This window comes from Epinephelus lanceolatus, chromosome 7 (genome assembly GCF_041903045.1).
Source record: "Epinephelus lanceolatus isolate andai-2023 chromosome 7, ASM4190304v1, whole genome shotgun sequence".
NCBI classification, from domain to species: Eukaryota; Metazoa; Chordata; class Actinopteri; order Perciformes; family Serranidae; genus Epinephelus; species Epinephelus lanceolatus.
The window spans coordinates 28,858,441-28,873,779 of NC_135740.1; the positions used below are offsets into that span (position 1 = coordinate 28,858,441).

The window sequence follows — 15,339 nt, forward strand, 5'->3', positions numbered from 1 at the left end:
TAAAGTTAAAGGGCAGTGAGACCAACCTGTGAAATACTCTCCAAAGTCTTGCTCCAGCTTAACTGCCTTGTCAAAGACTTTATTGGCCTGCTCGTACGTCTGCCTCTTATTCATTTCCCTGAAAAACACAGGAAGTTACCGTTAGTATCACAGAAACACTTAAATTCACTTACACATCAACTACAGTATCTATAAAAAGCTCAAACTTACATTAGGGCTTCAATGGATTTTGGTTTAATAAAGATGGCGATCGGATAAAGTTGTGCTTGCTGCAGTCGTTTTATGGCATTGCCGGACACGTCCAGGATGCAGTGCTTCCCCTGCTGGGACACAAAGAGACATATGTTTGGTTAAGAGCATGTATCATGTAAGTAGGTCACATATTCATGAAGGATTGATTGTGGTTTTTAGCCTGGCAAATAGGCAAATCTGCAAACTCATGTTTTATTTGCTCTGGCAGCGTCTACATCCTCTTCCGGTTTGCACAGATTACCAGGTGACCCGGCCCTGCTTAGGCCAATCACAACCATTTATCTAAAATGAGTTGGGTTTCAGAGGATGGCTAACAACTTGCTCAGCCTTCGAGCTTTGCACAAAATACGTGATGATGTGATTTTTGGCTTGTGCACCCTTGTGTGAAGAACACTGCAGTGAGCATAAACCTGACTTAAGAAAACGAGTGCTGTCAATGCATTTTTGACAACAATCAAGATGTCTTCAGCTGATGTGGAACTATCTCTTGAAGCACTATTTCATAGCAAACACTTGTTCACAGATATATTGATGCTACACCATCACGGCTCATCTCTGCATGCTGGGGTCTGTTTACATTAGTTCATCACTCAGCACTACATCGAGCGTTTTATTGCTGAGACGTTCCGAACTTTGCATTTGTAGTTTGGTCTGATTACGTCAGGCTATGTGGGTCTTGTAATGTTACAAAAATGAAGACTGCATATTAACATTTGCAAGTTGGTGGTGGAACATTTACCACAAATGTGGTTTTCTGATTTAGCAGGACACCTGTCGAGGTGGGGGAAAAATTGATTCTTAGATATGTTGTGATTTTGTCTTGAAAGACTATGTCTCAAAGCAGAAAAGTAAATAAATGGAAATTTGAAACTCAATTCTGGGGCTTTTTTTTTTTGCCTTTAACTGACAGGACAGTTTATTGGCGTGAAAGGGGAAGAGAGAGAGAGAGAGAGAGAGAGAGAGAGAGAGAGAGAGAGAGAGAGAGAGAGAGAGAGAGGAAATGGTGTGCAGCAAAGGGCTGTGGGTTGGAATTGAACCACTGCAGCAAGGACACAGCCTTTTCTACATGGGGTGCCCGTGCTACCAGATGAGCTAATAGATGCCACAGCCACAAACTAATTTGATAATCGATTTTATAATATAATAATAAGCGGTTTAAATATCTTGTAAAAAAAAAAAAAAGAAAGTCAAAATTCTCTGATTCCAGCTACTTCAATGTGAATATTTTCTGGTTTAATAAACTGAATATCTTTGGGTTGTGGATAAAACAAGATATTTGAGGACATCATCTTGGGCTTTGGGAAACACTGACGTTTTTCATCATTTTCTGACATTTTATAGACCAAACAACTAATTGATTAATCAACAAAATAATCAACAGTGATAATAATCGTTAGTTGCTGCCATATTATAAGTACGCAATGTTTTAGATGTAGCAAGTAGCCACACAATGAGAAAACATATAATGTATAGCAATCACAAATTTATGCATTGCATTGTAGCCCTCTCAGTCTGAATCAAATCACGAGGTGCTTAGAGATTCTCAGTCCTAGAAACCAAACATGCCTCTGGTTAAATCCCATAAACACCAAACCCAATCTGGTAACCACATCATACAGAGAAACACCAGCTTTGATGCTTACCCTCTCAGCCACAGTTCTGACAGACAAGATGCTCGTCCCATAGAGGTTCTCATTGAACTGGCCAGCCTCAATGAATTTATTATCCTGAATGTCTTTCTCCATTTGCTCTCGCGAGCCCACAAAGTGGTAGTCTTGGCCGTCCATCTCGTTCTCTCGCCTTGGACGAGTCGTATCTGCAGAGGGGGAACGGAACCAGTTCAGTTTTATCGCTGGTGTTATTTTTAGTTGTGCTGTGTCTGGATGCGTTTGCTGCTGTAAACTCACGGGGTACACAGGAGCCAAACTTGTGGGGGAACTCAGAGATGAGGTCATCATTTACTCTGTCCTTCATTGGACCCAGTATGATCACAGGCCTTGTGTAGTGAACTGAAGTGGAGATGAAGAGGACAGGTGAGGACAAATGTAGATACAGCTTAGTTAATGCTGTGAGTTCTGATAAATTGTGTTGCGGTGATTCACTCACTTTCCTGTCGAATGACTGGCTCATAGGAAAGAATCGTGTCCTCCTGGCCCTCTGCAATGACACAGAACAAAATCATCAGACAGTCTGCATCTGATTTCAAGACATATAATAAAGTTGTCATGGCTTATGAAACACTGAGAGGAATATTAATTTACAGATGTCATTTCACAGGTAAATTTCAGGACATCGACCATATTATTCATCTATGTGGGCAGTGTAAAAGAAACCATGAGAAATTAAGGTGACTCACTCGAACTGCTTTCACTGTCACTTGTGTTGGATGTCAGGCATTCTGCAAAAGCACAAGAGAGCAAGTTGCAGATCATTTAAAAAAACAGCCACAGTTAAATTCATATATATTCTTTTATGGGTGAAAATTATTTTCACCTGTCTCAAACAGCCATAGGGGGGGAAAAAGCACCCTGTTTCTCAACATCTAGGCCATTTAAAAAAATGGGATAAAGAAAGCAGAAGTCTTGCTTGGCACGGAAGCCATGCTCTCACAATATTAGGGAAGTGGTTTTTAGGTGCAAGCAATAGGAAATTAAGTGTTTCCTGTGACAGTATCCCAAATGACCCGCAATTCCCTGGCCAATGTTTCCTATTGCTAGATCTGTGCCTGTGGCGGCGGATCTCATATCAAGGAAAAGACAAAGAAAACATACAGGCGTTAGGCCGTCCACAGGAGGGAGGCAGGAGCTGGCTGACTCGGGGGAACTGGAGGGAAAAAGTGTTTGCAACCAGGCATAGCGACACTCTGCTCTGGTGACAGATATATTCCAGCTCTGTGTGACCTTATCTGACAAAACTGTGCTAAACATTTATCGTAAAGACCCCATGAGATGTTCAGAATAAGTGTAACGCTCACTCACCCTCCCTTGGGAATGCATATTTTATATGTGAATCTGAGGAGGTGTGTGTGTGTGTGTGTGTGTGTGTGTGTGTGTGTGTGTGTGTGTGTGTCACATACTGTAGGCCTGTGTGTGACTCTAAATGTGTGTGGTTTAGCATTCCCAGCTGGGTCTGCAGTGACAAAGCATTTTTCTCTGAGCTCAGGGGACAGCTGCTTGACACAGTACAACCACACACTTACTCAAACTCTTTGATCCATAAAAGTCATCGCTTAACCCTGGGAAGTCCTAGGTGTCCCGACAGGTGAGAGCAGAAACCAAGAGAAGAGAGCAGACAGGAAGAAGAAGAGGTTAGTGAGAGTCGGGGCAGAGAGGGAGAGGAGTGCTGCATCGTGCTCGCCAGGCCCACTGACACATGGCGCCGTGCTGTACTCATTAAGCCTGAGCCCCACTTTGTTCATAGTAAGCCACGGCCTTTCAATTACACAAGCCCAATCCCATTAAAATGGGATTTTGACCTGTTAAGTGTTAAAGCTTCAGTCCAGTTAATGAGATTCTTCTTGTTGTGGGTCAGTGACTGACTGGAATTGATCAGGACTTATACAAGGAGTAGCATCACGGTGTTAGAAGTGCCCGTGTGTGTTAATGCAGCCGAGCACATACACACACACACACGCAGCTGGCGGCACGCACTCCTCTGGAGCCCGTAGACAGATGCACAGACACACCAGAGAGAACCCCACATCTCCAGCCTGATGCCGGCTCTGCGTGTGGGGCGTCTCTCCGGGACAGTGAGAAAGGGATGAGAGTAGTGCCGTCACACAAACCATCCCTGGAGGTGAGCGGAAAGATGAAAGTTTGAGAGACAGAACTGAAGCATGAAGGGGGGAGAGGACGAAAAAACACCACCACCACCACCACCACCACCACCACCACCCCCGCCGCCTCGATCACACAGCTGGTACTCACGTTCAGACTCCACCAACTCCTGCACAATATTCTCCTTGCTCTTGTAAAACGGGAACTTGCGTGAGAGGTTGAAGCTTTTTTTGCGCTTTACTTTGACTGGCTGCTTGTCGATGTGTGGGTGAGAAGGGTGGGGAGGAAGGGAGGGGGGGCAACGAGAGGGTGAAAACAAAAACAGAATGGGTTTCAATGAGGGTACTCAACACCCATGCAAAAAAAAAACAAATGAAATGCAAACAATACACATCAAATAATGGAAATGAGAAGCAGGTAATGGGTGGAGATGAATGGCATATCAATGTGAAGGAAACAGGCTCCTGTTTACCAACTTAAACATGTACCATTTGCATTATAGATGATACAGACAAAACATTACAGCTGATTTATACTTGTGCAAATTACATCTGACAGATCAGCCTCTGACAAACGTTTTTACAAGTGCACATTTCTTAATATCACTGCAGTGCACGAGCTGTGGAGGTTACGGGGACCTCTCATCTCCAGGGAGCTTCTGTGTAATCTATACAGTAATACGAGCGCTTTTTGTGCTCGCTTCAGTGAGCAGGTGCTGGTCTCTTTCCCACACTCAGGGGGAAGTAGGCCATCTCCCTGGGAGCCCAGCAGCAGCTCTGAAGACAGCCTCTCTGGCACCAGGGCAGGGAGCAGCTGGCCCTCTACACTTACCCTGTTGGAGTCAATCATGCCTGTCCTGGCGTGGAACTTGACTGTTTTTAACCTGGCCCGCTCTTTCTTCTCCACTCTGAGGGGTGGGAAAAAAGAGGACTAAGTTTAAGCTGGGCACGAATGCTTGACGTCACATTAGCTTTGTCTGGCATCGGCGGAGTGAGCGTACCTTTTCTTGCTGGGAATGACCCCGATCTGCTCGCTCTCTCCATGTGGTGTGACCAGCCTCGCCTGCCACCACTCGTCGTCAGAAGCATTTATGACATGGAGGATGTCCCCATAAGAGAAGCTCAGTCCTTGGCTGGGCAGGCAGCTGTCCCTCGTTCGATCGTAGTCAAACAAAGCTCTGCGAAAACAAAAGGCTTTGGTTACACACCTTACTTCCTTTTATCTTGAATATGTGTGCAGAGATTACACACACAGCAAGATCAAATTACTCTGTCCGCACTTGGCACAAAATGGCAGCTATGAATTTCCTGCATTACATTATTGGCTACTTTTTCCTATTATTTCACAGTCCTCATGTGGGCAGTGACTTGACATACTGACAACATGTTAATACGTCTAATGTCTAAGTTGCATTGTGATTCATTATGATTCAGAGCCATCTCACTGCAGTTGTACCTTGTATGATTTCATGTGACAAATAAATTGACTGATATTAAATGTTTCAATTTTTGTGCCCTCAGTTCCGGATGTGAGTGGGTCTGTTTGCTCAAAAGATGCTTTGTCTCATAATGGTGCTTCACAGTGCCGCTCTTAATAACTGCCATAGTCTCTGAAACATATGATGAGATGTACTGGTTTTGAAGGGCCTGGCAGCCCATGGGAAGAGTGACCATGTCAGAGTCTGTCCATTCTTGATTAAAAGCTGTTTTCACTGTCTACTTTCTGTGTTCTCTTTATACAACACACCGTGTGAAATTACTTTTCTTTGACTCACTTGTTTCTCTGACTGTTGTCTCTCGTCTTGTCTCTCTTGTGTGTGTGTATCTCACCCACTCAGTCATAATGCTTATCAGAATGCACAGATCTGATAGGCTGAGCAGGATAATGTGAGATCATTTAATGCATGTAATTAGTCTATGTGTGTCCTGGTTGCTTGATCACCTCACTGTCACCTCATTAGCCCTTTCAACACTAAGGGGACTTTCACACCTGCCCTGTTTGGTTTGGTTCAATCGAACTCAAGTTGATTTGCTCCCTAAGTGTGGTTTGTTTGGGACCCTAATCCGAACCAACTGCAGTCACATGACACACTGTTTGGGTTAAACATGAGCATGTTACAGTCCTGGAGGATTATTAATGTGCACCTCCTCCTGTACTGCCTTCAACACATTGTTTTCTAGTTGGAGCTGCGCCTCGTTTTCAAACTGTATGGTTTGACTAAAGTGAACAATGACAGCAATATAGTCCACGATGACCAGCACTAAAATCAACCTGTTTAGTTGTCCCTCCATTGTGACATTAGAAAGTGTCACATTTATCTTGCAAGTGTACTCTTCTTCAACGTTTTGTTTATTTCCTGGATTTTTCCTGCATGGAAATTCTGACCAATCAAGAGCAGCTTTCTCACACCAGGCATTTGATCTGGTCTGCTTGTAAATGCTGCCGTGAGTACACGAACCAAGTCTCGGCAACTATGCAACTTTGTAACACCATTAATCCCTGATTTTGACCCCAGTGTGTGATTTTAGATAGCATGCTGGTGTTTCGGAAGCAAAGAGGCATGACGGATGTGATATGTAACACAACCCCATCTGCCTCTAGTGTGACATATAACATGTACTGTGTGTCAGGCAGCACTTTCTAAACATTAACAAAAGCATAACACAGCAATATCAATCATTTACCCTCCCTGTTAAAAGACAATAAGGAATCTCGTCCTCTGCTCAGAGGGTAAGGAGCTCCACGACCGTATTGGTTTGCTTGCGGACATTTTTGGTTGCCGTTCTTTTTCTGCGTTTTAAATCTTCTGGCAGTGGGTCGCACACAAACCATGTCTTTAAAACATCACACCTGTCCTGTTTAGCTGGCTGTCCGTTTTATACAGTCAATTTTGAGCAGTTACTACCTTCACTGCCAGCCACACATTCTGTGATCCGTGACCTTTTATACAGAACGATGAGGCAGAATATCGGCGCAACATTGCTGCTTTGAACAGGCAGCGTTAAAGGGGATACAGAAATGCTCTGTCAAATTTTTTATTATATTTATTGGGTATAGGTCTGGGTCGAAAAAGGACGATGTGTGGATCCAGACCCTGGGAATGGAGAGGGATGGCAGGGTAACGAGGGGGATGCATTCTGCTCATTTTGCTCAGGGACATGGCGCCCTGCCTAAAATTGCTGTTGTATGTAACCATATGAAAATAAGGTGGAAAGCAATGCCACATCCTCTTCTGAAGGACCTGTATATTACAGCCTTCCATTCATAAGTTTCCACTTGGCATTTTAAACCGCTGTTGCCACATAGTTTCCACTACAGACAAATACTGTTTATTGTCTGTCTGAGGGTGTCACTTTCTTGTCCAACAGGTAGACCCACAGTAATTTCTGAAATACCTGCTTTACAGGTTTTAACTTCCCTTGACCTACAAGCCTATATCTACAGGTCATATCTACAGGTCATGTACACCATGGTCCAGTGGACAGATACGATGAGGCCAAAAATACATTTTCACTCCCCGGATAAGATTTTGGCTGAGGTATTCCTGCTGAGTGAAACTGCAGCAATAAGTAAACAGTGCTGCAGAAACTGTCATGATGCAATCTAGTGGGAGCTTATCTGCCTGTGTGCTTAACGAGGAAACAAGTGCAGCATTAAAACAAGGAAACTGGTGCACTTATAATACAGGTGATAATCAAATTCCTAGCCTTATAGCGCCTTGACACACTTACAGAGAGTTTGGGAGAGAGTGTGAGTACATGTGACACTGTTTTTTTTTTTTTGAAAACACCTTAGAGGTTTAACGCCTCCACATTCCTGAGGCTGGGCTGGGAGGACATGGCGGCTCCTGCATCAGCCGGCTAGCTAGACAGCTTTTCCTACATAACTGTGGGCTTAGTCACCCGCACAGGAGCAGGCTAGGCTCTACATGCCTCATAGGAGCCTGTCTATAAGAGAGGCATGAGTCAGACTGGTTAACACTCCTCTCTGTATAGCGGGCGTCCAATGAGATAACACCTGTATACTTTTGATATATCCGAGTAAGGTCCATTGCTGTTGAACTTAAGCTAAATCAATCTAGTAATGTAGCTATTAGGCTTAGGTTAAGTGAAGCGCATTAGTGCTTTAGCAGAAATATGGCGAAGCACTTGGACTATGGAGTTACATCACACAGTCCTTTCACCTTGAACCCATGTGAATCCTTTGTGACTCGCCTGCTTTTATGTGAGCAGAAGGATGCCACCTGTTTTAATTCCTAAATGAGCCTCCATCCAGTTTGGCGACTGGCCCAAAGTGTCATAACGCAGGTCACTTCGACAAGCCCCACTGTCAATTGACATTACACAAAGCAGAGTCAATGTCATACGTGGTAGCACAACAACAACAGCGAATGTCTGTCCATCAACTTTATGATGATGATGAACTGTATCAGCCCAATGCCCTAAATTAAATGTTACCCTGTGTGAAGCATCATGTTTTATCCTACGATCTATGAGATACACGTCACGCTGCTGTGCTCTGACATCGTGGCTGCTCGTTGACGACACGTGCTTCCAGGCTTAATTTTCCCCCACAGGCAGGTAGAGGTTTATTATGCAAGAGAGGCTATTTTGACAACATATCTTAGAATCTGATGTTGTGAGTGTAAGCATTACTGTGTGTGTGTGTGTGTGTGTTCCAGCTTTACCTGACATAGAGGGAGCGTTTCTCACTGGTGCGAAGGGAGCCTGATCCAGAGCTCATGCTGCTATTCATCATCTGCTCCCTCAGGTCGTGGATCTTGGACTCGAAGCGACTATACTCTGCGGGGAGCAAACACAACAAACTGTGTCAAAAATAGGTCCTGGAGCATATGTTACCACTTTGGGCTTTAAAGTTTGTACACCCAAAGTTAAGGTGATGTTATTTAATAGTAGTGTTGGGTACCAAACTTGGTACTTTTAAGGGTCCAGATGGAATTAGGTCGGTACTACTGAGTACAGGTTCAGTTAAATCAATCAGAGCCAAATTTCGGTACCTCAGAGTGCACCTGGGTGAGAGCGCCAGGTTCAGAAAGGAGGCTGAAGCACCACAAAGTGCCCTGAAGCTGAGAGGCTGGCCACGGACCTCTGCTGGCTTCCCAGCGAGCTGAAACTAACACTGAAGTACTGTTTTGATCTATGTGGTCTGTCTTATTTTCTATTTTATTTTAGAAATAGCCTAGCATCACTGCTGCTCCTGACTGTGTTTAAATATCGTACTCATTCCGCATATTTGTAAGTCAAGTCTAAACAGAGCGAGAAACAGGAAAAGAAAAATTGCTTGTTGAGTGATGCTTGTTTTAATATTACAATTTCTTTATTAGCCTACACAAATAGTTAAGTACAGAAAAAAGGTACGGCTGGGTATCTGCCAAATTTGAGGTACTGCTATTGGTTAAAACATGAAGAGTAGCCCATCCTATCTAACAGGGGCCAAAAGTCTGTTAGACCCTGCTCTCTTGTTCCACTGGAGATCTGCTGGAGATCTGTGTGCCTCAGTTGACGCTGCAGTGAGCCGGAGTGAACAGAGGAAAGGGTTCAGCGAATCCTTAGGCTTAGATTAATGACCCCAGGAACAGATGGTTTATCACAGATCTGCCTTACACATCCAGTAATGTCTCATGTCAGGTAATTAATTACACAGATTAATTAAGTTCAACATGGGCTCTTTAGTGTGGTTAAAAAAAGGGAAGGCCTCCAACAATTTCAAATGCATGACCATTTGTCATAGGTGTGTAAATCCAGTTGCTGCTCAGGAGCACAGGGATGATATATGAATCCACCTGGACGTCCTCATTAAGAATGCTCTCATTAGCCCGCTGTGCGCAGCGAGCTCTGTGCCCAGGCTGCTGGAACAAGCTAGGCCACCGCACCACACAGCACACGGCTAGATAAACAGAGCGGCAGATGCAGCTAGAAAAACAAGTAGGCTAGGTAGCTCATGTGATCACACAAAGGAGGCGTTGGGACCACATAAAGAAGCAGCGTGAGCAACCAAATTTGACATATGGCATGTTTTTACAATTTGAAAGGAAAGTAACCACAGTAGAATTAAGTGTTAATGTTTCAATATTGTACTCAGGATTTCAGCTTCACATCATTAATGGCATGTGATAACAAATGCTTTTGCTCTAGTGACATATCTATGTCTTAATCATAATTAGCGAGAGAATATTGTCCACCTTTATTCCCCTTATCTCTTTTACTGCTTGCCCTTAGAGGTTGACTCCTACCTTACGGTTTAATCATCCAGAGCTGGCAACACTTCCTGTAATGTGAACGACAAGAGATCAAAGTCCAGACTCTATTGAGCAAACCTACAACAAGTAGCCTTGAAAAACAAACACCCATGCCTACAAAGATGATTTAGCCGAAGTTAGTCCGAGCTCCCGGAAAATTCTGGGCAGGTGCAAAAACAAGCCTCAGGTCGCTGAACTCAAACCCCCCGCCGAAACCTAAAGGGGATTCAAAGCAAACACACATCCTGCCCGAGGCCTCGTGCCAGCTCTCCACCCTGCTCTCTGCTCAAAGGGTTAAAAATACAACAGGGTGACGCTGCAAGGTGAGGTAACCAGACACCGCCTGACTGCCTGTAACCAAGAGCAACGTCCCAGCACTCCTAGAACGGGGACAGCACATGCGGAAACAGCCATTCAGACGAGTCCACTTGGCTCTCAGAGACAGGAGACATAAAAGAATGGCGGCCTGGGAGAGGAGGGGTTTGAGGGACAAGACAAAGAGTAGCTGAGGAGAGGGAGCAGTCTTAATGCCCTGCTTCACAATAACACCGACCCGAAGGGCCAGCTGAGAGCTGCGTCAGTAAGATAGTACTATGAGTAGCACAGGTGGAAGAGCTAAACGCTTTGCTTGTTCACATTCCTGACGTCCAAGTGACTCATCTGAACACTGTGGACATTCAGGAGGAGCAGGAGGAGCACTGATCTGCAACCAGCATTAAGCCTGTGTTGGGAGTTAGGGTGGGAATCATAAGCTAAACCATAAATTGCTGCCGCGCCTCGTTGTTAATGACGTCATCAGAATACAGGCAATTCTGCAACACAATCATCCTCTTACAGCACAGTACAGTGCATTACAGTATCTGTGTAACAGGGCAGGGAAACACGCTGTCATCTCTCATCAATCTGCCGCATGTACTTCCTTTAAGAGCTTTCAGTTGCCAGTAAACTGGATATGAAACAGTAAAGGAAGTGTACACCTGTTACACAGAAAAGGAAGGATACAGAAAGCACTGTGGTACTGGAGAGAGAGTATCACAACAGTGCCACAAGACAACTATACATTACACTGAAACCTGAGTACTGTATCGACTGTTAGTCCGACCTCAAATATCAAGCACATGGACGAACAGCGATGGGAATAAATCTCTCAAGTGTGCCAGCATTGTGAGGAAAGTAGATATAAACTAACATAAATCCAAGTCACAGCTGTAACAGCAGCATTCAGCCCTCAGATCGCTCACAAGTAAGGACACAAACGTAAGCAGTTTCTTTAACCAACTGCTGGCCACATGAATGATTAGACTGATTAATGATTAAAAGCCCAGTAGAAACGGGTGTCCTCGTGACATAGGGATTTAAGTGCTGACCATGAACTGAATTATCCTCAGGCTTCATCCGGCCTGGGACCTTTAATGCATGTCATTCCTCCTTTCGTTCTTGCTTCATTTCCTTTCAGCTAAAATGCAGTAAACATGTTTCCTTCATGGAAATTTTGAAGTTGACATGGGTCCATTTTTGCAGTAGAAGGGTAACGCCATCAATCCAAATTGCTGCTCACTCTGCCGGCCATTATTTAACACACAGCCGAACAAAACTGAAAAGATAAAATATAACTTGCCATTTGTATAGGATAGAACAACCATCTTTATTCATTACCGACAGTTATGGCTGTAGCCTACAGCAGCACATGCTTATATAACATAGAAACAGGCTAAATTATCTGATGACACTTAAGGCACAGACACGCCAAACTGACACCGAAGAACAACGTGGAGACTGTCACCTCACTTCACCTGTGTCTTTGATCTCACTCCCTCTTGACTTTAGTCATTTGATCGCTGTCCTCACTTCTGTTTCTCTTCTCGTGCATGGAGCAGAACTACCAGTCAGAGTGATTTCATTCACGGACGGGCTCTGGCGTCTCCGACAATTATTCAACAGGCTGAATCAGCTGACTGGTGCCAACAAGACGTTCATGAATGGCCAACGTCAGCTTGGTGTTTCAGGGCCCTTACAGCAAGTGTTACTGGTTCTAGATCAATATATCGATTCAGTGATCACCAATCCAATATCATTGATGCAAAGTAAAAATATCGATACATATTGTCATCTTAAGATTTATCTTTTTGACTCGTCTTTGTCACCATTTCCATCTAAGCACACCTCTTTCCGAAACATTCACACAGTGCTAGTGGCCTTGCAGATAATGGGAAGCAGCCAAGAAAAAGACGAGGATATTTAATCTATCACAGGCCCCTGAATTAAACTGAATCATATCATGTAAGTCTTTGGGATATCAGCAAATATCATACTGTTATCAAAAGAACTGATCTACTGTATCATGATGAAACTTGTCATTTTCACCCCCAATAATCACATTCACCTGGTTAAAACTGAGTCATAATAGAAAAATAAGACCTCCTTGCCTACTCCAACTCTATACAGTCATCAATCCAAAATCACTTATTCATTAACATCACTACTCACAAGAGCGCCACTGAAATGCTGGGAAACGGGAGTCCACAATTATTAACTTTAAAACTCTGTCCCTTAAAGCACAATACACAAGAGCTAGCCTATATTTTTAGGAGTGACCCACAGGAAGAAAAGACAGCTAATAGAAACTGGGACTATTCTGTATCTCTCACTCCCACTGCGTGTCCTCATTAGTTGTACAGCTTTTTATTTTGGGGGGACGGTCGCTTCTCTTTTGATCCAGTTATGCAACACAGCAGGCATGTACTTGTAATGTGAGAGTGTGTTATGTTCTCGAGTCAGTGCAGACACACCCCCCCTCCCCAATAATATACTACAGGAGGGACATTAAGACCACGGCTTAACTATTTCTGCAAACCTCTGTTATGCACACTGGTGGGCTGAGGGGCCATTGAGTTTAACATTTCCTCTACAGCCCTCCTCCCATTTCCTACATGCAAAGCTTTTTGTGTAATTACACTCCTTGATGGTGGGGCAAGGCAGCGCGTGGCTATACACCCCTTACTTCCATTCCTCCCAGCTGAATGTGAGTTAAAGACTTGGTGATGCTCCAGTAAGTCACTGAGAGTCACAAGAGAGGGGGGAGGGCTCCTGCTGCAGCTCCGTTGTGGCTTTTTGTAGTCTTCAGTGCTGGCCTTCCATCAGAGATCTGTGGACGCCCGGGCCCCGGCCCCCGAGAATACTCTCCAGGCAGTTTGCCCTGCATAAACCAGCATTCACCCTCCACTTCCTCCCCCTGACTGACTGTCCTTGTACATCTCACTGGGGGTTCCTCCTTCTCCATACTCAAACTCAACGACATGTCACACACCACTTTAGGATGCCAGCAGAATTAGTGGCGACAGATCTCAGGTCTCCAGTGGGGATGCAGGAAGTCAATCATTTGCCAGCACTCGGCTCGTGCGTTTTGAGTAGTTAAGCATTGTACACAAACAGATAAGTGTCCTCCACTGGGTTACAAAGGGGGCGCAGAGCTGAAAGCAGGATTTGGTATGGAAGACAAAGGTTCCCTTCAATGAACCACATCGTTATTCAAGATGCTGCCTGATTGGTCTGGCATGCGAGACAACATGAACTCACATGGACAAGAATGAAGCATTATAATCGGTATTTGGTAGCAGATGAAAAAACTACACTGCCATTCTGTCAGTTTTTATCTCAGCCTGTGTCTGTCTTTAGTCTACCCCCGTGCCCATTCACTGATCCCGTTCCATCTTAATTTCAATGATCTTGGAGAGTTATTGGACATTTGAGGCTTGGCTTTTATTCAAAGAGAAAGGAATATGGAGTGAAAGCATGCTACAACTCATGCCCCTTCACATTCCTGTCATAGTCCAACCTGAGAACTCAGCCTGCATCTAAAGCTCACAATATCCTTCCCATTGTTGTTACAGCATTACTGCAGCATGCTCAAGTACACATGCAAAGAATTACCAAAACACCGGGAAGAATGCGGCTGCCAAAGTAGCCTGCGATGCACGGCCAACCTACAATTTACTATTACAAAGAAAGCGCGGTGCCATTTTGTGAACTGGAGTCTGTGTAAATTAGAAAATAGCTCACAGGGCAGCCAACACATAAATTCTGCTCAAGTCAGCATGAACATGGACTTGTGGTCAGAGAGTCCAAAGAGTGGTGTGGCTCACAGATGTGATGTAAAGGTAAAGATGTGAGTTCACAGGTGAGGTCAGTGTCTGAAACCACCACCACTGAGCTGACAAACACCTGTCTGACCACACCTCTGTGTCCCCACCTAAGGGTTTGGGTTACATAAGAACAGTAAAGCAACTGTTTGAAGTACCTGAATGGATCCTGCTGCATATCAGTTACAGCATAAATCTACTTCAACTTGCTTTAAGCAGGAACTCTGAATAAGAAATGACAAACAAGAAGTCATTAAACCAAATAAACGCGGTTTCCAGGTAATGGAGTGGTTAAGTACAGTAGGGGTGAGGCTATCACATGTCTCCCACGGTGACTTATTAATGTCAAGCCTGATTAGAAGACTCTTCAACTCTTTCTGTGTAGTGTCTCAACCATTAAGGGGAGCATACAGTCTGTATGTAGTGTAAGGTTAACGTGACTACAGGAGTAAAACAACAGGTTACAGCTAGGAAGAGCAACACACACCACCTCGGTACAGTTACAGTAGCAGTCAAAATAAACATGTTACCTCGCTCCGCTTGTTCCTGTTTCAATGTGTCAATATATTCCGCGACGGTCCTTCCTCTTCCCACCTCAACCAAACCAAACTGTGGCTATTATTTCGCCGGTTTCTTCATCCACTCACTAGGGAGTTCATGCGGCTTCTGCTCTGCTGCTGCTGCTGTTGTAGTCGAGCCCATCCCCCATCCACACAGGCTGGTAGACAGATAAAAGTTGGAAGTTTTTCCGTTTTCCACCTTCTGTCTAAAGTCTCCTTTTCTAAACTTTCCTCTGGTGTCTCAGCTCGCACTTTCCGCTCAGTGTCCTATTTCCTTCGCTGTCCGGGGTTTGTGCGCACGAACAGCGGGGCTCGGGGGTTTGAACAGGGAAGGACAACAGCGGCTCAGTTTG

At 44.4% G+C, this 15,339-nt stretch overlaps 1 protein-coding gene across 7 annotated transcripts in view; it reads right to left on the reverse strand.

The window, feature by feature from the left end:
* The window catches only part of dlg3 (discs, large homolog 3 (Drosophila)), a 104,657-nt gene that overhangs the window by 4,181 nt on the left and 85,137 nt on the right, over nucleotides 1–15,339 (reverse strand). For 3 of the 7 annotated variants that reach the window (XM_078169400.1, XM_078169398.1, XM_078169399.1), the window contains 10 exons: nucleotides 8,716–8,830; nucleotides 5,029–5,205; nucleotides 4,860–4,935; nucleotides 4,179–4,278; nucleotides 2,609–2,650; nucleotides 2,359–2,409; nucleotides 2,160–2,261; nucleotides 1,896–2,068; nucleotides 211–323; nucleotides 27–118 (listed from right to left, as the gene is read on the reverse strand). In XM_078169400.1, the coding sequence (XP_078025526.1) occupies nucleotides 27–118; nucleotides 211–323; nucleotides 1,896–2,068; nucleotides 2,160–2,261; nucleotides 2,359–2,409; nucleotides 2,609–2,650; nucleotides 4,179–4,278; nucleotides 4,860–4,935; nucleotides 5,029–5,205; nucleotides 8,716–8,830 (1,041 nt within the window). Of the gene's footprint in view, nucleotides 1–26; nucleotides 119–210; nucleotides 324–1,895; nucleotides 2,069–2,159; nucleotides 2,262–2,358; nucleotides 2,410–2,608; nucleotides 2,651–3,451; nucleotides 3,498–4,178; nucleotides 4,279–4,859; nucleotides 4,936–5,028; nucleotides 5,206–8,715; nucleotides 8,831–15,339 lie in introns of all 7 variants that reach the window. The other 4 variants (XM_078169402.1, XM_078169403.1, XM_078169401.1 and 1 more) reach the window with 3 other exon arrangements.